This window comes from Symphalangus syndactylus, chromosome 15, assembly GCF_028878055.3.
Source record: "Symphalangus syndactylus isolate Jambi chromosome 15, NHGRI_mSymSyn1-v2.1_pri, whole genome shotgun sequence".
Classification (NCBI taxonomy): Eukaryota; Metazoa; Chordata; class Mammalia; order Primates; family Hylobatidae; genus Symphalangus; species Symphalangus syndactylus.
In genome coordinates this window covers 80,357,317-80,378,517 of record NC_072437.2, presented here as the reverse complement: position 1 = coordinate 80,378,517, position 21,201 = coordinate 80,357,317, and the positions used below count along the sequence as shown (strand labels likewise).

Sequence of the window (21,201 nt, the reverse complement as noted above, 5' to 3'; positions counted from 1 at the left end):
TAGCCAGGCGAGGTGGTGGGCGCCTGTAGTCCCAGCTACGCAGGAGGCTGAGGCAGGAGAATGGCGTGAATCCCGGGGGGCAGAGCCTGCAGTGAGCCGAGATCGCGCCACTACACTCCAGCCTGGGTGAAAGAGCGAGACTCTGTCTCAAAAAAAAAAAAAAAAAAAAAAAGAAATCCCGTCTCTACTAAAAATACAAAAATTAGCCCAGTGTGGTGGTGCACACCTGTAATCTCAGCTACTCAGGAGGTTGAGGCTGGAGAGTCACTTAAACCTGGGAGGCAGACGTGGCAGTGAGTTGAGATCATGCCATTGCACTCTGGCCTGACTGACAGAGTGAGACTTCGTTTGAAAAAAAAAAAAAAAAAAAAAAAGTACACACAAAAAATGAAAAGTACTTTACAGAGTTTCTGTTTGATTCATTTATCACAGCTAAAGAAACCCTTCAGGGTAATCTCCCTGCCAACGCCACTGACAGAGTCTACAGAAGTTTCCCCAAAGTTAAGGGAAATTCCTTCCATTCCTGTAGCCAGCAGAGATCTTGTGACAGCTACTACACAGTGTTAGAACCCAGGTATGCCAGCTGTTACCTACTCCTCAGATTTGAATTTACAAACAAGGAAATTCAGCCACCTATCTGAGGGTAGGAAATACCATTTAAAGCACATTTCTACATTCCTCATTTCCTCAAGTGACAGTACACATTGTCATCCAAAAATTAGTATATCTTTCCATTCTTAAGTAGAATTCTTTGCACTACACTATAAGGCTCACTATTTTAACACTGTTAAAGAAAAGACATTTTAGCCCAAATATAGCATGTTTGCAATTCATGAAATTTTAACAAGTTGTATAAAACAGTATCATTGTAGAGATCATTTGATCGTGTAATTATAGGGGTAGATATTGGAGTGTTAAGGTTTTTATTAACGTTGATTCTGATAGGTTCAGAAACTTTGACATAATCATTTTGATTTTGGAAAGTTGAGAGTGGAGCGGCCGCCGGAGATGCCTGACGCATCTGTCTGAGGAGTGGTCAGTGACGTGATGGAGCGGGCAAGGGATCGCTTACACCTGAGACGAACTACAGAACAGCACGTACCAGAGGTGGAAGTCCAAGTCAAACGCAGAAGGACTGCCTCACTGAGCAACCAAGAGTGTCAGTTATACCCGAGGCGTTCTCAGCAGCAGCAAGTACCTGTGGTGGATTTCCAGGCTGAACTGAGGCAGGCATTCTTAGCTGAGAAACCAAGAGGTGGTTAAAGCCATATTGGAGTAGCGAGGAATCTGATTCCAAGAAAAAACCAGACAATGTAATAAAAATATTATTCATAATTTTTAAAAAAAGAAAGTAATGCACAGCTGCTTATTGGGATAATTACAATAAGTAAACAACATGCCAAATTCTGAATTTTGTCAAAAAAGACGTTTTGTCACAATCATCTTCCAAAATATGAAAAGCTAAACTTGGGGCTCAGAAGACTTAAATTTATGTTCTAGCTATGCCACTAGTTTGTGCACAATGCTGGTGAGTCATGTGGCTTCTCTAAGCCTCTGTCTCCTTGTTTAAAATAAAGTGGTTAGATGCTCCTAAATATGAAGCAGGAATAACAGGATTCTGTCTGTTCGCCACTGTAGCTCCAGGGTCTGATGAAAAGAATGATATATGCTTATCATTCAAAAGATATTTCTTGTATGAACTTATGGTGACTCACAATTGTACCATTCCACAATTCTATGGTAGGATTTGAAGAATTTCACATGAAATTGTCACAATACAAATATGCTCAAACACATACATACACACACACTAAAAATGAGGAGATACCAAATATTCAGAGAGTTTTACATAACTCCTTTGTTAGAAGAGAAAAAAAAAAAACCTTTAGATAACTGCTGTCCTAAATCTCTTCGATTAATCTAACTTTCCACTGAAGAATCAAATTTAAGGAAATGTAACTTTTTAGAATTTTCAAAAACTAAGATTTTTTTCATTGACACATTTTATGACAAGAAAAGTCTTAGAGTTTATGTATCTCTCTATATATTTGTACATTTTTTCTTTTTTTTTTTTTTTTTGAGACGGTGTCTCGCACTGTCACCCAGGCTGGAGTGCAATGGCGTAATCTCGGCTCACTGCAACCTCTGCCTCCTGGGTTCACACGATTCTCCTGCCTCAGCCTCCTGCGTAGCTGGGATTACAGGCGCACACCACCACACCTGGCTACTTATTTGTATTTTTAGTAGAGACGGGGTTTGACTATGTTGGCCAGGCTGGTCTTGAACTTCTGACCTCATGATCTGCCTGCCTCGGCCTCCCAAAGTGCTGGGATTACAGGCTTGAGCCACCGTGCCCAGCCTATATTTGTACATATTAATGCAGGAGTAATCTAAGGCAATTAATTTAAAAATCAGATATATATTCCCATTTCTTTTCTTGAAAGACAGAAGACACACTTAGACATGTTTGCAGTAAAACAAACTGGTAAAGTTTCTTTTTGATTTAATCTTCTCTCTTAGAGCTCATAGGGCTGGCTAAAATTGCTCATTGTATTTCTGAATTTCCATTCCCCAACAATGCCTCATTTTACATTTTTCTTTACACAACTTTTGGAATCCTTTTTCTTTTCACTCAGTTCTCCTCTTCCCCAACCAAAATGTCTTTTGCTCAGATTAAACTCATTTACCAAAAGGAACGAATACATGATTATTTCCCAGAGGCAGTTTCATTTGAAAAGAAAAACATTTCCTAAATGAACCTCTAATTGGCCAAATTTCAGGTAATCTAACAATCCCACTAGATTTCACTTCTTTCTCATGTCTCTTAAAACATATTCCTGCTGGGCGCGGTGGCTCACGCCTGTAATCCCAGCACTTTGGGAGGCCGAAGCGGGCGGATCACGAGGTCAGGAGATCGAGACCATCCTGGCTAACATAGTAAAACCCCGTCTCTACTAAAAAATATAAAAAAATTAGCCGGGCATGGTGGCGGGCGCCTGTAGTCCCAGCTACTCAGGAGGCTGAGGCAGGAGAATGGCGTGAACCCGGGAGGCCAAGCTTGCAGTGAGCCGAGATTGCACCACTGCACTCCAGCCTGGGCGACAGAGTGAGACTCTGTCTCAAAACAAACAAAAACAAAAACAAACAAACAAAAAAAACAAAAAAAACATATTCCTAGGTAATTGTCTAGTACGGTGGTTTTTCAAACTTAAAAGCGATTGAATTCTTGCTTCAAACAAAATTAGGCAGTAGCCCAGTGAGTAGAAGAGATAAGGGGCTAAAGTACTTGGCTAAATGGGGATGGGGGCCCAGGACCCTCCCCACTCACCTCTGCTTCTCTCCACCAGCCACCGCTGTAGAAGAACGCACCCCAGAACAATTCCAGTAAAAGGCCAGCCCATATTTTCACCCAAATGCACACACCTATGATGAAAGAATGGATGATACACAGGTAGAGAGCCCATTCTCGGGCATCCAAAAGGAGCCTGTAGATGTCTGTTGCCATTATAAATCACATTCACTTTTTTTTTTTTTTTTGAGACGGAGTCTCACTCTGTCACCCAGGCTGGAGTGCAATGGCACGATCTTGGCTCACCACAAGCTCCGCCTCCCGGGTTCACGCCATTCTCCCGCCTCAGCCTCCTGAGTAGCTGGGACTACAGGCACCCACCACCATGCTGGGCTAATTTTTTGTATTTTTAGTAGAGACGGGGTTTCACTGTGTTAGCCAGGATGGTCTCGATCTCCTGACCTCGTGATCTGCCTGCCTCGGCCTCCCAAAGTGCTGGGATTACAGGCATGAGCCACCGCGCCTGGCCTCACATTCACATTTTTAAAAACACTTTGAGAATGTGGCAAAACAAGAAGTGAATGGAGTGAGAAATCTCAGGTAAAACAAGAAGTGAATGGAGTGAGAAATCTCAGGTAAAACAAGAAGTGAATGGAGTGAGAAATCTCAGGTAAAACAAGAAGTGAATGGAGTGAGAAATCTCAGGTTTGAAACTTTGGTGTGAGATGTGGTTGCGTTGTGAAACAAATATGGTTAACTAAGTGTATTCTTGAGGCCAACATCCCTATTACCAGCTCCTTCAGGAGAATCAGTTTTCCCCCAATGTGGGTTTTCCCTTCCTCAAACTTTAAATTTCATCCAACCACCAAAATAATTTTCTTCTCTGAAACAAGAGTTGCAGGGGTATTTTCCTAGTAAAGAACAATGTGGAAGATGGCCTCCAGAAAGGCCATGCTGTTCCTCTTTTTGTTGATCTCTAGGTCTGCGTTTCTCACCCCGCTGGTGCCTCACACCCAACAGCACCTAAACAGACAATTAGAACTTCCCTCAAAGCTTGTCCCTCATCTAGGTTAATGGTTCTACCTCCTATCCAGTCACAAAGCTAAAAGTCACCATAAAGACAGCAACCGTTAAATTACTGGGGCTGTAAGATAGGCCTATTGTGAAGATCAGGATTTTTCAACGTCAACACTGTTGACACTTAGGGCAGGACAACTCTTTGTCTTGTGGGCCTATTCTGTGCATTGTAGGATGTTTATCAGCATCCCTGGTCTTTACACACTAGATGCTAGTAGCACCTACTCACTTTGAGGCTTCACAATCAAAAATATCTCCAGGCATTGCCAGATGTCTGCTAGAGGAAAAATCAACTCCATTTGAGAACCACTGATGTGGATGATCTCTATTCCTCACAATACCCACGTAGGGCAGAGGAAGAAACTGGACCTCTGAGGAAATAAGAGACTTGGCCTTGGTTGTGTGGCCAGTATGTGGCAGAGCTGGTCTCAAAGCACTATAAAAGCCATCTCCCCTTCTCTCTGCTGCCTTCCAGTACTCGATTCTCTCTTTCATCTAGTGTTTATCTATGCTAATCTCTCATGTGAAATGTCTTTTATGTTTTATTTATTTGTTTTGTAGAGATGAGGTCTTAACATGCTGCCAAGGCTGACCTTAAACTCCTGGCCTCAGGTGATCCTCCTGCCTCGGCCTCCAAAAGTACTGGAATTACAGGAGTGAGCCACCACTCCTGGCCATAAATCTGTTTTAACACACCCTCCTCCAAGTGGTTCTGATGCTTACTGAAATTTGTGAAACTCTGGCCTACTCTACAAAACCCTAATGTCTTAGGATGGCATAGAAATCCTGACTGCCTTTCCTACCACGTTCCTTGTCATTATTTTCTCCTCTCCTGTCCCACCCTTGCCCACCCTTCAATTTCATTCTTTCATTAGCTATCAAACCTGCATGTGTCTTTTTGTTCTAAGCACCAATAATATAAGGAAGACAGTCCAGCTCCTAAGTGCCTTGCTGACCTAGGGCTGGGGTGCTCCAGCCACATGACAACCCCTGGAATTAAGTGCACACCATGTCATTTTAAGTGACAAGCCTCTGCCATAGCATCTCCTTCTTCTTGGTGAATTCCTATGTCTTTGGTGGCTCATTCTCAAATGTCCCTCTTCCTGAATTACTCAGAGGGCCAATCCCTAGTTTCCCTGTGCCTCCACAGCTGCCTGTCATTTCATTTATCCCAAAGTGGCATTCCCATTTGTTTACCTGTCTACTAGGATACTCCTAGAATGCCTGTAATGTGAGGGAAGAGCCTTCACTCATCTTTGTGTAGATGGCATTGTGACCCTGGTGACCAACCTTGGCACACATCAGAATCATCTGGGAGCTTTTCAAAAATATGAATGCCAGAGCTCACCCCTGGACCTACAGAAACTGAGCCTTACAAATCCATATTTTAAAATGTCCCCACATCACCACTGCACACTGTTCTGCACAGAGCAGGTATTTTTAATAGTTCTCGAATGTCTAGTCAATTACTTAGCAAGGCTGCCTGGAGAATCATGTCTACCTTAGCTTACTTCTCCGGCTTTGTGGGTTTTTGTTTTCTTTTGATTTCAGTTTCCATTTCCTCTAACTTGAAAGTATGTGCATTGGGAACAGCCACACAGCAGTCATTACTGATAAAAGGCGACATTTTGTTGAGATGATTTTAGTTATTGACCTAATCTCTGGTATTTTAAGGTTAATATATTTTTTACAGTCTCAAATATCCAGCGGTAACCTCAAATTAGAGTTGCCTGTTAAACAGTTTCTCAAGTATCTTTCAGGATTGTAGTCACTTTGCGGGCTAATCGCTCACCAGGTGTCCGTGGCTGATCCCAGTTATTCTGATTAACCTCTAAGGTGATTGTGAGACTTTAAACCGTCTCACCTGTAGCCGACCAAGCCAGCTCAAGTCAACATCCTGGGCTGTTAACCCGCGATAAGGTCGGAGGAGGCTTCAGTGGAGAATACAAGGGGAAGTTCTGTGGGGCGGGCGCAGTCTGCTGCTGATTCTGAGAAACCGAAACTCAGCTGTTAAAACCGCTGCCTCTGCACTTCGGAATCCCATCTTGAGACTCGCTAAGCGTCCCAGCAGCATCCCTCCCGCAGCAACGGCGGCCCGGGACCCGAGGGCTGTGAACCATGTACACCCGCAATAGAGTGGTGAGCTCCGGGCTCGGCGCCTCCCCTGCCTCCCGCCCGACCCGGAATCCCCAGGACACTTATGGGCGGCACGGGGAGCTGAGCCCCCTGGAAGACCAGAGACAGGGTTTGGAGGCAGCCCCTGAGAGCCCTTCGCGGGAGAGCGTCTTGCACGCGGGCCAGAGGCAGTGAGTATTTTAACAACCTGGCTTCGGGGCGGGAGCCCGGGCCGCAGACATACTCACTCACAAGCACCTTCTTGGTCCTTGGAGTTTAAAACCACAGGGGCCCAACAACAGGGATTTTGACTGAATGAAAGCTCATTTGCTTAAATGAAAGTATCCATGCGGTACCTTATAAATTGAGTCGGCTAGTTTGCAGTCCTTTGGTAAATAACTAGCCTGGTTCCTTCCAGGAACACTACTTTCCTAAGTTTTGTGACTGGCAACAGGATTGAAAGATATGGGTGTGTAGGAACTGCCTAGGCATCCAGTAAGATGTCATTTTCCAGGTATCTCCAGAACTCATACTCCAACCAGTATGGAAATAACTTTTCCCTTACTGTTTTTAAAAACTTGGTGCCAGCCAGGCGCGGTGGCTCACGCCTGTAATCCCAGCACTTTGGGAGGCTGAGGCGGGCAGATCACGAGGTCAGGAGATCGAGACCATCCTGGCTAACACAGTGAAACCCCGTCTCCACTAAAAATACAAAAAATTAGCCGGGCGAGGTGGCGGGCGCCTGTAGTCCCAGCTACTCAGGAGGCTGAGGCGGGAGAATGGCATGAACCCCGGGGGGCGGAGCCTGCAGTGAGCCGAGATCGCGCCATTGCACTCCAGCCTGGGCGACAGCGAGACTCTGTCTCAGAAAAAAAAAACTTGGTGCCGGGCCAGGCGCGTTGGCTCAAGCCTGTTATCCCAGCACTTTGGGAGGCCAAGGCAGGCAGATCACCTGAGGTCAGGAGTTCGAAACCAGCCTGGCCAACATGGTGAAACCCAGTCTTTACTAAAAATAAAAAATAAGCTGGGTGTGATGGCACGCGCCTGTAGTCCCAGCTACTTGGGAGGCTGAGGTAGGAGAATTGCTTGAACCCGGGAGGCGGAGGTTGCAGTGAGTGGAAATTGTGCCATTGCACTCCAGCCTGGGCAACAGAGTGAGACTGTCTCAAAACAAAACAAAACAGAAAAACTAAGCTCAGTGTCCTAAACGGAATTACTATATCAGACACTAACAGGTAAGGGTCAACAAGAAATGTGATATGGGGTAGAAGATTCAAATTCTGCCTCTAGGTAGGAGCAAGCCTACATCCCAGCAAGACTCCCAGATAAACTAGCCTCTTACAACCAGAGGAGAGGAGCTGAGAGGTGAGTGACCATAGTACCTCTCGTACCTGATGTTGATATGTGCTCTATGCAGGAACAGATAGGTAGCTTTTATTCCTGGTCTTTGGTTCAGGGACTGCCGTGAGTATCCGGGAAACATTTATTATGCAAGTGTCATGAGCCTGTCTTTCCAGCCAATGGAATGAACTTCTTTAACTCAACAGTATGGTTTATCACAACATCACTGCCTTTGAAGTGCTGCCTCTGTGAATTGGAACTGTCCAAATGGTTTTATTTTTAGTGTCTCCTTTTTCATGGACTTCTAGTCCTCTGAAAGACAAACGCTGGTTGCTAAGAAACAGTATATAGCCTTATGGCCGATAAACAGTAGATTTTCTTTCATCCCTTAGCTTTTGAAAGTACCAGGCCTTTAATATTATTATTCAGCTTAGGTTTACCCTTAGGTGGGGTGGATAATCTGGAAATCAATTAGAGATTGTTGTATTTCTTTCCTCCTCAGAATAATTAGTGTCTTGCCACAGTAGAAGCAGCCAATTACTTTCAAGTAACCCACGTATCTACAAGCTATAGTACTTAACAGTAACAAAGGTCATAGACATATGGTCTGATATCCATGAATAGTTAATGATGAACATGATTTGCATAACTTTTTTTCTGTTAAAAAGCATTTATTTAGATATAACCATTTATTTTTAAGCTCATATCATCGCATAAGTATTAACTGTTGAATCTGTTTTCTTATTTGGTTGTAATTATGCTGGAATCTTGCTAGATCAAATTGCTCAGAAAGAGGCAGCTTTCTGATGGGTTATTCCAGGCCTTAATACCCTGAAGACCTCACTGCACACTGTTTTGCGATTCCTAAAAATATTTTCAAATAAACCATTAAAAAATACCAGGAAGTGTTTAGTTATCTCTCACAGAGTCTTCCTTTTTTTTTTTTTCCTCACGTGAACCAGTTGCAGTAAGTACAGAATTATATATTCCCTTTTAGGGGTTTGATGTCTGAGATCCTGTTGGGACGACTTTGAATTTTTTTTGCGTCTCCATTAGTTACTTAGAATCACTTTCTCACTTGTTTGTTTTAATGAAGTTGGAAAACCAAGGAAAATGAATGGCAAATATCTCAGTAGAATTAGCTGGGCCGGGCGCGGTGGCTCACGCTTGTAATCCCAGCACTTTGGGAGGCCGAGGCGGGTGGATCATGAGGTCAGGAGATCGAGACCACGGTGAAACCCCGTCTCTACTAAAAATACAAAAAATTAGCCAGGCGTGGTGGTGGGCGCCTGTAGTCCCAGCTACTCGGGAGGCTGAGGCAGGAGAATGGCGTGAACCCGGGAGGCGGAGCTTGCAGTGAGCCGAGATTGCGCCACTACACTCCAGCCTGGGCAACAGAGCAAGACTCTGTCTCAAAAACAAAACAAAACAAACCAAAAAGAAAAAAAAAAAAGAGGATAAAGTGCTTTAATAGTACAGTTTCATTTGTCCACTCATAATGTGAATTTATTTATATGGTAAAAGATTTGTATGCATCCTTCCATTAATTTCCCCCTGCAGCCCCAGTGTGGGGATTAGGAATATGGGCTCTGATGCCAGGTAGACCTGGGTTCAAGTTCTGATTATGCCATCACTTGCTCTTTGAACAAAATCCTTAGCTACTTTATGCCTCAGTTTCCTCATTATTTAATATAAGACAATACCAACTTCATAGGGTTTTAATTTTTCCACGTGTATATGTGTAAAACATAACTTTATTCCTGGTAAAGTACTATGCTGTCACTCTTAAGTTGAGTGTTTGTGCCTTGTTAAAAAAAAAAACAACACTGGTTTAAAACACCTACTTGTGGTCGGGTGCAGGGGCTTGTGCCTGTAACCTCAGCACTTTGGAAAGCCAATGTGGGAGGATTGCTTTAGTCCAGGAGTAACAAGGGAGTCCCTTGTCTCTCCAAAAAAAAAAAAAGAAATTTAAATTATCTGGGCACGGGGGCACATACTTGTGTCCCAGCTACTCGAGAGGCTGAGGCAGAAGGACAGCTTGAGCTCCAGAGCTCCAAGACTACAGTGAGCTGTGATTGTACCACTGTACTCCAGTCTGGGCAACAGAGTGAGGCCCTGTCTCAAAAAATAAATAAATAAACCACCTATTTGCATAGAAACAAAGTATACTAGTAAAAATCTGTGGCTATCAATATATTAAATTATTCTTTTTTTTTTTTTTGAGACGGAGTCTCGCTGTCTCCCAGGCTGGAGTGCAGTGGCGCGATCTCGGCTCACTGCAGGCTCCGCCCCTAGGGGTTCACGCCATTCTCCTGCCTCAGCCTCCCGCGTAGCTGGGACTACAGGCGCCTGCCACCTCGCCCGGCTAATTTTTTGTATTTGTAGTAGAGACGGGGTTTCACCGTGTTAGCCAAGATGGTCTCGGTCTCCTGACCTCGTGATCCGCCCGCCTCGGCCTCCCAAAGTGCTGGGATTACAGGCGTGAGCCACAGCGCCCGGCCATTAAATTATTCTGAGTACCTCTGATAGACTCTCAGAAAATATTGAGTTCTTTTTTTTTGTTTGTTTGAGACAGTCTCACTCTGTTGCCCAGGCTGGAGTGCAATGGCGCAATCTCAGCTCACCACAACCTCTGCCTCCCAGGTTCAAGCAACTGCTCTGCCTCAGCCTCCCGAGCAGCTGGTACCACAGGCACATGCCACCATGCCTGACTAATTTTCGTGTTTTTAGTAGAGACAGGGTTTCACCATATTGGCCAGGCTGGTCTCAAACTCCTGACCTTGTGATCCACCTGCCTCAGCCTCCCAAAGTGCTGGGATTACAGGCATGAGCCACCGTGCCAGGCCAAGATTGAGTTCTTGATGGAATTTGCACTTAAGTTATTATAAGTATTTATTAATTAATACTGGCTTTCCCAATTATTTTTACTTGGTGATTTTTGTCTTGTCCTTAAATATCAAAGCTATCTATACAAATTAAAAGAGAAAAAAGCTTACACAAACTTCTAATCCAAAGTAAACCTTTATCCTTCCTTTTAATATTCTGCTTGTTTGTAAATATTTTACATTATTTATATCACCTCTAGATAAATATAAGACAAAGACATGCATTTACCTAGTTTTATCCAATTCTGGGAAATGGGGTCTTGCCTGTGCTAGTAATACAGGGTTGAGTTCACATTCATGTACTTGTCTAACCATACCTGGTCCTTTAGCTTGATGCTGTTTGAAGAAAATAAACAGATATTTTGAAAATGAACCTATAATATGGAATTTTATTTTACACTTAACTTGAGCTGAATTTGTATATAAATTATGTTAATCTTTTTTTTTTTTTTTTTTTTGAGACGGAGTCTCGCTGTCGCCCAGGCTGGAGTGCGGTGGTGCGATCTCGGCTCACTGCAAGCTCCACCTCCCGGGTTCACGCCATTCTCCTGCCTCAGCCTCCCGAGTAGCTGGGACTACAGGCGCCTGCCACCACGCCCGGCTAATTTTTTGTATTTTTAGTAGAGACGGGGTTTCACTGTGGTCTCGATCTCCTGACCTCGTGATCCACCCGCCTCAGCCTCCCAAAGTGCTGGGATTACAGGCGTGAGCCACAAATTATGTTAATCTTAACATTTTTGTAGCCTGCTTCGTATTAGTATTGTAGAGACTTCAACATGAGCAATAATAATAATAACACTTATGTGGTACCTAGTATGTGAAAGCACACTATGTATATTAACTCTTTCAATCCTCATAACCACCATGGAATGAGAGGATCTCTAGCTTAAAAGAACTAATTAAAAACTAGGAACAATTAACTATTCAACACAAAATAAGCCCTTATGAAGCTTACTGTCTAATTGATGGGACAGAGATTTATTAATATGTGAATAAATATGTATACTTTAAAGCAGGGGTATCCAATCTTTTGGCTTCCTGGGGCCACATTGGAAGAAGAATCATCTTGGGCCCCACACAAAATACACTAACACTAATGATAGTGGATGAGCTTAAAAAAAAAAAAATCTCAAAAAAGCCTCAATGTTTTAAGAAAGTTTATGAATTTGTGTTGGGCCACATTCAAAGCCATCCTGAGCCACCTGGGCTACATGCACCTTGTGGGCCCTGGGCTGGACAAGCTTGCAAGGAAAGCCAGGGTCTGAGCTGGTCTTGGGAGCAGGAAAATCTTTCCTCAGACATGACATTTGAGCTTTGGTCTACAGGATCATTAGGAGTTGTGTGTGTGTGTTTTTTTTCCTGACACCAAATATGTCATTCTAACAGCAACTAACTCTGACCCCAACTAGGTGTCCCACAGTTCAGTTCTAACACTAACTACTCAGAGTTAGTGTGGATCCCACAAATTAAGGGCTCAGTCCCACAAAACTGCCCCCCACTTCAGACTCTGGACACTAGCTGCAAATGGAGTCTCCAAGCTACCTGTATGTCTACCCACCAGACTACAAAGTTGGGGGTTCCCATGCATCTCCCCTTCCCCAGTTTTGATAATTCACTAGAGTGACTCACAAAACTTGCAGAAATTACTGTACTTATGATTACAGGCTTATCATAAAGGATAGAACTCAGTCAAGTGGAAGAGATGCATAAGGCATCTCTTGGGGGATGAAGGGGTAGGTGGTGGGGTGTGAAGTGTTTCCATACTCTGGGTAGATGCTTTGATGTGTTCGCCAACCTGGAAGACCCCCAAACCTTATAGTTCAAGAACTTTTATTGAGGCTTTATTACCTAGGCATATTGGTGATTAAATCTCCAGTCCCCACCTCTCCCCAGAAATTGAGATGGGGCTGAAAGTTTTAACCCTCCAATCGCATAGTTGGTTTCTCTAGCTACCAGTCTCGGTTCTTAAGCTAGCTGTCTAGGGACCTCACCAATAGTCATTAGCATACAAAAGACACTTAGCACTCTGGGAATCCCAAGGGTTTTGGGAGCTCTGTCCCAGGATCCAGGGACCATGACCAAATACTTATTTTTTATTATATCACAGGAGTTTAAACGGTCTCTGGACAGCCAGAGAAACTTGTTATTCAGATTGTCTTCAGAAGAACTTAACAGTGGGGAACACAGTCAGCTGACAGCCCCAGCTGCCACCCTTTTGGATCCATTACACCTTGCCTATAAGTGCTGGCTTGTGCTGCACCCATCCCAGCCAATGGTTGAGCATTCCAGGGTGCCAGTGCTGTTGCAGGACTGCCAGGCTTGTACGCCCTCTGTGCAGCAACAGACCCAAACACTGACAATGGCACTTGCAGCAGAGAAAGAGTTTAATCATCGCGACATTCTCAGGAAACAGGAGGAATTCTCAAGCCTCACATTTGTTTCTTCCATGGGTTCTGGGCAAGGGTTTCTAAGGGGATTCATGGAGGGTGAGGGGCTAGAAAATCTGGGGTTGTCCATTGGACAGCTCAAAGCTGGGCTAGCAAGCAACAACCAGCTACAAGGAAGTGGACCAAAGGGCAAGCTGGCTTGATGATTGCTGCTGCAAGCCCGGTTAGATTTTATTGTTTTGTTTTTCTCTTGCTCAATTTTATACAATTTTCTTGGGATGGTTTTAGTGCTAGCCTATTCCTGGCCCGTGTAGGACTCCTCTATTAGGCAACTTTTGCTAGAAGACTCCCCATATTTGTGTCCAAGATTTTCTCAGACCTGTACAACACTCTGAGGATCTTGCTACTCAATCTTCTTTCCTTTGGTCCTTTCATAGAATGAAAGTTGTCAGAATCAAATGAGGTCACTTGTGTCAAACACGTGGAGCTGGGGCCATGAAGGGAAGATTCTCATGCACATATGGCTGATAACAAGAACTCTCACAAAAGGCTCTGCAAAAACTACAACTTTGCACAAAAGCTACAACCTTACACAAAAAATACTTCTGCAAGGACATCTGCCTAGCAACTGTCTGTCCAGCCTTGTACTGATTCTCCCCTTGTTGATTCTTGTAGCCAAGGATATTTGTCTCAAACAACTTGTATCACCCTCCTCACTTTTCCTGAAAAAACTCTTGTCTTCCTTTGCCTTCTTGAATATACCCACTGTATTCCCATTGCAATGCTCAATCCAGAATAAATACAATTTTCTTTGGGAAGGCCTCTCTCACTGTCTTTTATTTAGGTTTTGGCAATAGTAATCAGACCCAGTCTTGTTCTCAAAGCTTTCCTTGCCTACCCCTGCTCCCCCTGTCATCCTTCACAAGCATTCCCCCTTATCCATCTCTCGCATGTCTAACCCCGTCTTGTTGTCAGCTTCTGAAGGACTCAAACTAATACAGTCTCTAAAACACCCTAGTGCAACCTCAACACTTAGACATCTTATTTATGTCTGTTGTTGGCATGTTATCTATGCAGATTGGGGAAACCCATTCTTTTTCTCATTTCCTCCTTTAGGGCCCAGAAAAACATTTCCTAATTTCCTTAATCCAACCTCACTGCATCCCACCAGTTTGTTATGCTTGAGGGAAGGAAATAATCTTTGTAATCCTTCTCTTCATCCCCAAACTCTCAAGGGAGATAAAGGGAGAATAAATGATGGTTTAGTAAGAGCAGTTCATCATGGCCAATCCTGATTTTTCTCTTTTCTCCTTAAAAAGCATTGTTAAATTTTGTAAAGTATTTTGTAATTATAAGATGGAATACAAGGTGGGATATATAATAGGTCACTAAGTGATAGTGTTCAATTTTTATAAATATCACTATTTAGTGTCTATTTTCTGAAATCCTGAAGTATGGTTTCTTATGTCTAAGACAGAACTTAAGTCATTTTGACTCACATTATTTGCATCTGAATAAGCCACATAAAATATTCTGAAATTAAGTGCAAGTTTTTACAAACTTATTAGAGCATATTAGAACTGTTTTCACTATTTCTTCCTCACTGCAATGTCCGGATTTTCAATTTCCTTCTCTATATGATTATGAGAATAAAATTCTGCTTATAGATGCTAAGTGGCCTGAAGGCATCAGGCCAGTATTCTTCCCTGGAGATGGAGAATTGGATAGTGCTGGAGTTCCTTTTAATGTTACGAAATAATAGTACATCGGAAGAGAGTATCTGTGATTGATTGTAATGAGTAATCTTCTTGATGGCTCAATATAGATGGTTATTCATTAGGGGATTATTTAAGTCAATCTCTAGCATGCAGAAAGTTTATAAAGCAACAGATAGTATTTAACTCTTCCTAATGACATGTCTCAATGAGCTAGGTAGATGTCTCAATGATTATCAGATACTAATACTATTTGACTTATTTTTGAAATGAGAAATGTAATGAAGCATTGGAATCCTGTTGTAGCATAAAGTAAATTAGTTATGATCTGGAATAATTAAACTGGGTACCCCTGAGAGACTAAAACCAAAATAACAATTAGTAGCTCACGTGTTTTCAATGATTAGCCATGTGCTAGACCTTGTGTTAAGTATTTCAGGTACATTATTGAATATTCTCTTCATGATAAGCCATTTGCTACCTTAAAGATGGGGAAACTGAGTCTTGAAAATAAAATGATTTTCCAAGATCTCATGGCTTTTTGAGTGACAGAACGAGTATTTAAACCTATGTCTATCTACCAAATTCTGGATCTTGAATATGATGTATGGATGGAGGATAGATAGAAGGATTGATAGTACAGCTAGCTAAGGACCTATCACTGTTTTTTTTTTTTTTTTTGAGATGGAGTCTCGCTCTGTCGCCCAGGCTGGAGTACAATGGCGCCGTCTCAGCTCACTGCAAACTCCGCCTCCTGGCTTCAAGCAATTCCCCTGCCTCAGCCTCTCGAGTAGCTGGGATTACAGGTGCCCACCACCATGCCTGGCTAATTTTTGTATTTTTAGTAGAGACGTGGTTTCACCATGTTGGCCAGGCTGGTCTTGAACTGCTGACCTCATGATCCACCCTACTTGGCCTCCCAAAGTGCTGAGATTACAGGCATGAGCCACCGTGCCCAGCCCTATCATTGTTTTATATTGACATTAAGAAAAGAGAAGTACTATAGGCTAAAGAGAGTGGTAATATAGAAGCAATAATGTGACATTTACAGTTGCATAGAGGGGAAGATTTCTTTCCTTAGGTATCCCTAGGTTCATGGCTGATATCCCTATAAAAAAAGATAGATTAACAAGAGAAAAGCATACCCATTCATTTAACATAAGTTTTATAGGACATAGGAGCATCCAAAAATGAAGATTCAAAGAACCAGGGAAAACTGTGTCTTTTTTTTTTTTTTTTTTTTTTTTGAGATGGAGTCTCGCTCTGTCACCCAGGCTGGAGTGCAGTGGCGCAATCTCGGCTCACTGCAAGCTCTGCCTCCCGGGTTCACGCCATTCTCCTGCCTCAGCCTCTCCGAGTAGCTGGGACTACAGGCGCCCGCCACCACGCCCGGCTAATTTTTTGTATTTTTAGTAGAGACGGGGTTTCACCATGGTCTCGATCTCCTGACCTCATGATCCGCCCGCCTCGGCCTCCCAAAGTGCTGGGATTACGAGCGTCAGCCACCGCGCCTGGCCTGAAAACTGTGTCTTTTTATGCTTAGGTTTGATGAAGAGTGGATAGTGTATAGAAGTATGATTGGTCAAAAAGGAGTATGGTCTAATGACATAAACTGGGGCAGCTTAGCAAGGCCTGTTTGTTCAAATTCTTTGTGTCTCTATGTCTCCATTTCTTTCTTATGGGTTTAGGGAGGAGTGAAGATCCCTGTGAAATGAGGATCTTATGACCTACCTTAGAGGAAGGTCAGAGAAATTTTTTATGGCTTGCTTCAGGGGAAAAAGATGGAAGCAGGTCAGAGAGGCCTTCCTCCTTTTGCTGTTTTCTCAAATACCAAGGTGCCATATTTTGGGATAACATGTCATGAAGCCCATCATAGCTTTAAAATGATTTGAATAGAGAAGTAGTTTACAGGAGAAAAGTTTCTCTGGGGATTCCCTTTGTTCTGCTGCTTTTCACAAATGACAGGTGAGCTTGGTAGTCTTGTGTTAGTGTTACTGGCAAGGGGTCCTGATCCGGACCCCAAGAGAAGGTTCTTGGATGTCACACAAGAAATAATTCAGGGCAAGTCTATAGAGCAAAGTGAAAGCAAGTTTATTAAGAAAGTAAAGGAATAAAGAATGACTACTCCATAGGCAGAGCAGCCCCAAAGCCTGCTGGTTGCCCATTTTTATGGTTATTTCTTAATTTTATGCTAAACAAGGGGTGGGTTATTCATGCTTTCCCTCTTTAGACCATCTAGGGTAACTTCCTGATGTTGCCATGGCATTTGTGAACTGTCATGGTGCTGATGGGAGTGTAGCATTGAGGAAAACCACTGGTCACTCTTGTTGCCATCTTGGTTTTGGTGGGTTTTAGCTGGCTTCTTTACTGAAAACTCTTATCAGCAAGGTGTTTAGGACCTGTGTGTTGTGCCAACCTCCTACCTCATTTTGTGACTTAGAATGCCTTAACTGTCTGGGAATGCAGCCCAGCGGGTTTTAGCCTTATTTTACCCAGCCCCTATTCAAGATGGAATCTCTCTGGTTCAAACACCTCTGACATTAGAGCAGTTACCTCACTCTCACTGTGCAACCTCAACAACATAGTAACTTCCAGTGATTTTTTTTTTTCAGACTTCTGATCATAGCCTACAGTGAGCAATTCATTTGACATCATGACCTAGTACATGACTGAGTATATATTAGGGTATATATAACTGAAAAGATTTCACAAAACAATTTTCACCTTTATTATATGTGATGTACTCTGGCAGTTTCTATTCTTGTGCATTAAAAATAAATCCGTTGAACTGATTTCATAGCCCATTAGAGGGTTACCTCCGACAGTTTAAAAAGCACAGTTCTGTGCATGACAGAAGAGATAGAGTGGATGAAAAGGAAAAAACCATTTTGGTTTGATTAGATCAAATTTACATTCCTGTTTGTGCAGGAGGGTAGAAATTATGGTCCTGTTTAGAAGGAATTTCCAACTTTTCTGCCCTGTATTCCATTCCTCAGTATGGTACGCATTTGTGGTCTGCCAAGGCTTGGGGAGCAATCATTTTCGTTCAAATACAATATCATCAAAAATGAATGGGAATTGCTCAAAAAGTCTTTGACAGCTGGAACGGTGAAACAATAAATCAACAGGATGATGAAAGCTTGAAAACACATAATACCTATAATAATCAGTAGAACCATAGCAGAAATGAGAAAAAAAGAAACTTAGTTCAATTACACAGTAAGGTTACTTACTTCAAAGTCAGTAGAGTGCTGTAAGGTTATACATATTAAGGTTAATTGCATCTATTCGGAATGTATTTGAATCTGAAACAAAAGCTTAAGAGGAAAGAAAATAATCAAAGGGAGATGACTGCATTTGAAGGGTCTATTCTATATCAGAGAATCGGCTGATGATGGTTCCTTTGTTCTGTAATGTTTGTAATTCCCTGTCCCCCACCCCCTGCAAATATGAAGACTTAAAAGAAAATCCATTAAAGTCCTGTAGAAAAACTGAAGATGTTTACCATCATTGAAACTCAAGGGCTAGTATTGCCCAGTGTTTGTTTTACTATGGTGCTAGTGAGAGCAGAAACCTATGCTACCTAATCTTGTAAGAAAAGCTGAGCCCCTGCTGTAAGAAATCTTTATATTAAATATTTCTCTATTAAAAATCTTTGGAATATGTTTCTCTGATTATAAAAGTAAAGTCATATCTGCTTGTTATAAAAACTCAAACATTTCAAAAATAATACAGAATGTGAAAGTCCCCTGCAATTCTGACCCTTAGAAATAAACACTTCAAAGAGTTTAGTGTAAAGAAATCTCTAAAGTACAGGTTGCACTCTTTGACTCTTTATTCCAAGTGGAAAACCTAGGGCCATGATGCCTAATATGGTTTGGCTGTGTCCCCACCCAAATCTCATCTTGAATTGTAGCTGCCATAATCGCCATGTATCATGGGAGGGACCCATGGGAGGAAATTGAATTATGGGGGCTGTTTTTTCCTGTGCTGTTCTCGTAAGTGAGTAAGTTTCATGAGACCTGATGGTTTTATAAAGGGCAGTTCCTCTGCACATGCTCTCTTGCCTGCCACCATGTAAGATATGCCTTTGCTCCTCCTTTGCCTTCCACCATGATTGTGAGGCCTCGCCAGCCATGTGGAACTGTGAGTCCATTAAACCTCTTTTTCTTTATAAATCACCCAGTCTCAGGTATGTCTTTATTAGCAGCATGAGAATGGACTAATACAATGCCCTTTGATTTCTATTGCCAATAGAAGGTGACACATACTCTTTTTCTAATCTTTGTTTTAATCTGTGATTGCACTCCATCATATAGACAGATCTTGTTTTTCACATTGGCTTATTTAGTTGCACAAGGAAACAACCTTTGTTCTCACAGTGGCATCTTGGATAACATGTCCTATCTAGTATTCTTTCTAAAAATGTTTAACCTAATCGAATCATGAGGAAATAATCATTTCCTTACATCCAGATTGTGAAGCATTCTATAAGAAAAGTTACCTGAACTCTTCAAATATGTCAGTCATGAAAGAAAGAAAAAAAAAAGTCAAGGAAATTGTCTGAGCTTATGGGAGTCTACAAACACATGTCAAACCATAGAAATGTGTAATCCATAATTGGAGCTAGGATGAGGTAAAGGTAGGGAAGAATATTAAAATGGAAACAATCTGGAAATTTGAATATAGACTATTAGGCAATATTAATGTTAAATTTCTTGGTGTGATAATGGTATTATATTTAAGTAGGAGACTGTTTTTGTTTTTAGGAGATACGTGCTAAAATATTTAGGGATGATGTGTTATGACCCTGCAGTTTATTTTCATATGGTTAAAAGAGAAAAAGCAAATGTGGGAAAACATTAACAATTGGTAAATATAAGTAAATAGTATATGGGTATTCATTTTAACAATATATAACTTTGATTGTTAGGCTTAAAATTTCTTTTTTTTTTTTTTTTTTTGAGACAGAGTCTTGCTCTGTTGCCCAGGCTTGAGTGCAGTGGCATGATCTCAGCTCACTGCAAGCTCTGCCACCTCCCGGGTTCACGCCGTTCCCCTTTCTCAGTCTCCTGAGTAGCTGGGAGTACAGGCACCCGCCACCACGCCCGGCTAATTTTTTTTTTGTATTTTTAGTAGAGACGGGGTTTCACCGTGTTAGCCAGGATGGTCTCGATCTCCTGACCTCGTGATCCACCCGTCTCGGCCTCCCAAAGTGCTGTGATTACAGGCATGGGCCACTGTGCCCAGCTGGCTTAAAATTTCTTAAAACATTAGGGGAAATATAATTTTAGGTGATATTCTAAAGCTCATTGTGCCTGTTGTTATTTTTTTCCTTTTCTCTTTTGGAATCTGGAGAATGTAAAAGAACTTTTCTTATGAAGCTGTATGCTTAAAATTTATGCCGTTTTCTGTAGGTACATTATACTTTAATAAATAATTTAATGAAAAAAGCCTGGGCTCAGAATCATGCTACCATTTACAGGAGAAAAAATATATACTAATTTTTAAGATGTATTATTTATAAATACTACTTTGTTTCATGCAGTGGTCCTTATCATTCAAAGGAAAGAATCAGGAACCAGGATACAGTTGTTAAAAGGAAGAGTCAGAAACGGATATAAAGAAATAATTAGAAAAAACTTAATGATATATATTTATGAAAGAAGATGCAGCAAAGGGAATCAGTCACAGCATGAAGAAAGGAGATGTCCTAGTGATTCAGGGCTAAGTTTTATTACATATAAAATAGATGTCATATATGTTATATATAGTTATTATAATTACATACAATGCAATAGATGTCCCCTTAGGTATCTTAAGTAAGTATCTATGGCTTTATTTCTCTCCCATAAAATAAGTCTGAAGGTAGGTAGTCTAGGGATGATCTAATACAAATAATGGGAAACTATAATAGAATATTTGTTATTTTCTGGCATTGTTCTAAGCACTGTGAAATGAAAAGAAATCTTGGGGTCCCCAAATCACTAAGCTAAAGGGAAAAGTCAAGCTGGGAACTGCTCAGGGCAAACCTGCCTTGCACTCTATTCAAAGTCAGCCCTCTGCTCACTGAGATAAATGCATATCTGATTGCCTCCTTTGGAAAGGCTAATCAGAAACTCAAAAGAATGCAACTGTTTGTCTCTTATTTATTATGATCTGTAAGCCCCCTCCCTGCTATGAGTCGTCCCACCTTTGCTTCCAGTTCTCCTGCCTTTCTGGACTAAACCAATGTTCATCTTACATATGTTGTTTGATGTCTCATGTCTTCCTAAAATGTCTAAAACCAAACTGTACTCCGACCACCTTGAGCACATGTCATCAGGGCCTCTTGAAGCTGTGTCATGGGTGCGTCCTCAACCTTGGCAAAATAAACTTTCTTTTTTTTTTTT

The 21,201-nt window shown here is 41.9% G+C and overlaps 2 protein-coding genes across 6 annotated transcripts in view; both read left to right on the top strand.

Annotated features, from left to right (window-relative positions):
- Positions 1-984: 984 nt before the first annotated feature.
- Positions 985-1,317, top strand: LOC129464039 (SNRPN upstream reading frame protein-like). Its single transcript, XM_055244876.2, has one exon. The coding sequence runs from the start codon at positions 1,048-1,050 to the stop codon at positions 1,261-1,263; it is 216 nt and encodes a 71-aa protein (XP_055100851.1). The 5' UTR covers positions 985-1,047; the 3' UTR covers positions 1,264-1,317.
- Positions 1,318-5,920: 4,603 nt separating this feature from the next.
- Positions 5,921-21,201, top strand: part of EPSTI1 (epithelial stromal interaction 1) — a 115,977-nt gene continuing 100,696 nt past the window's right edge. For 4 of the 5 annotated variants that reach the window (XM_055244869.2, XM_055244867.2, XM_055244866.2 and 1 more), the window contains exon 1: positions 5,921-6,672. In XM_055244869.2, coding sequence (XP_055100844.2) covers positions 6,485-6,672 — 188 coding nt within the window. In that variant the 5' untranslated portion in view covers positions 5,921-6,484. Of the gene's footprint in view, positions 6,673-7,827; positions 7,847-21,201 lie in introns of those variants that run through there. The other variant, XM_063619138.1, reaches the window with a different exon arrangement.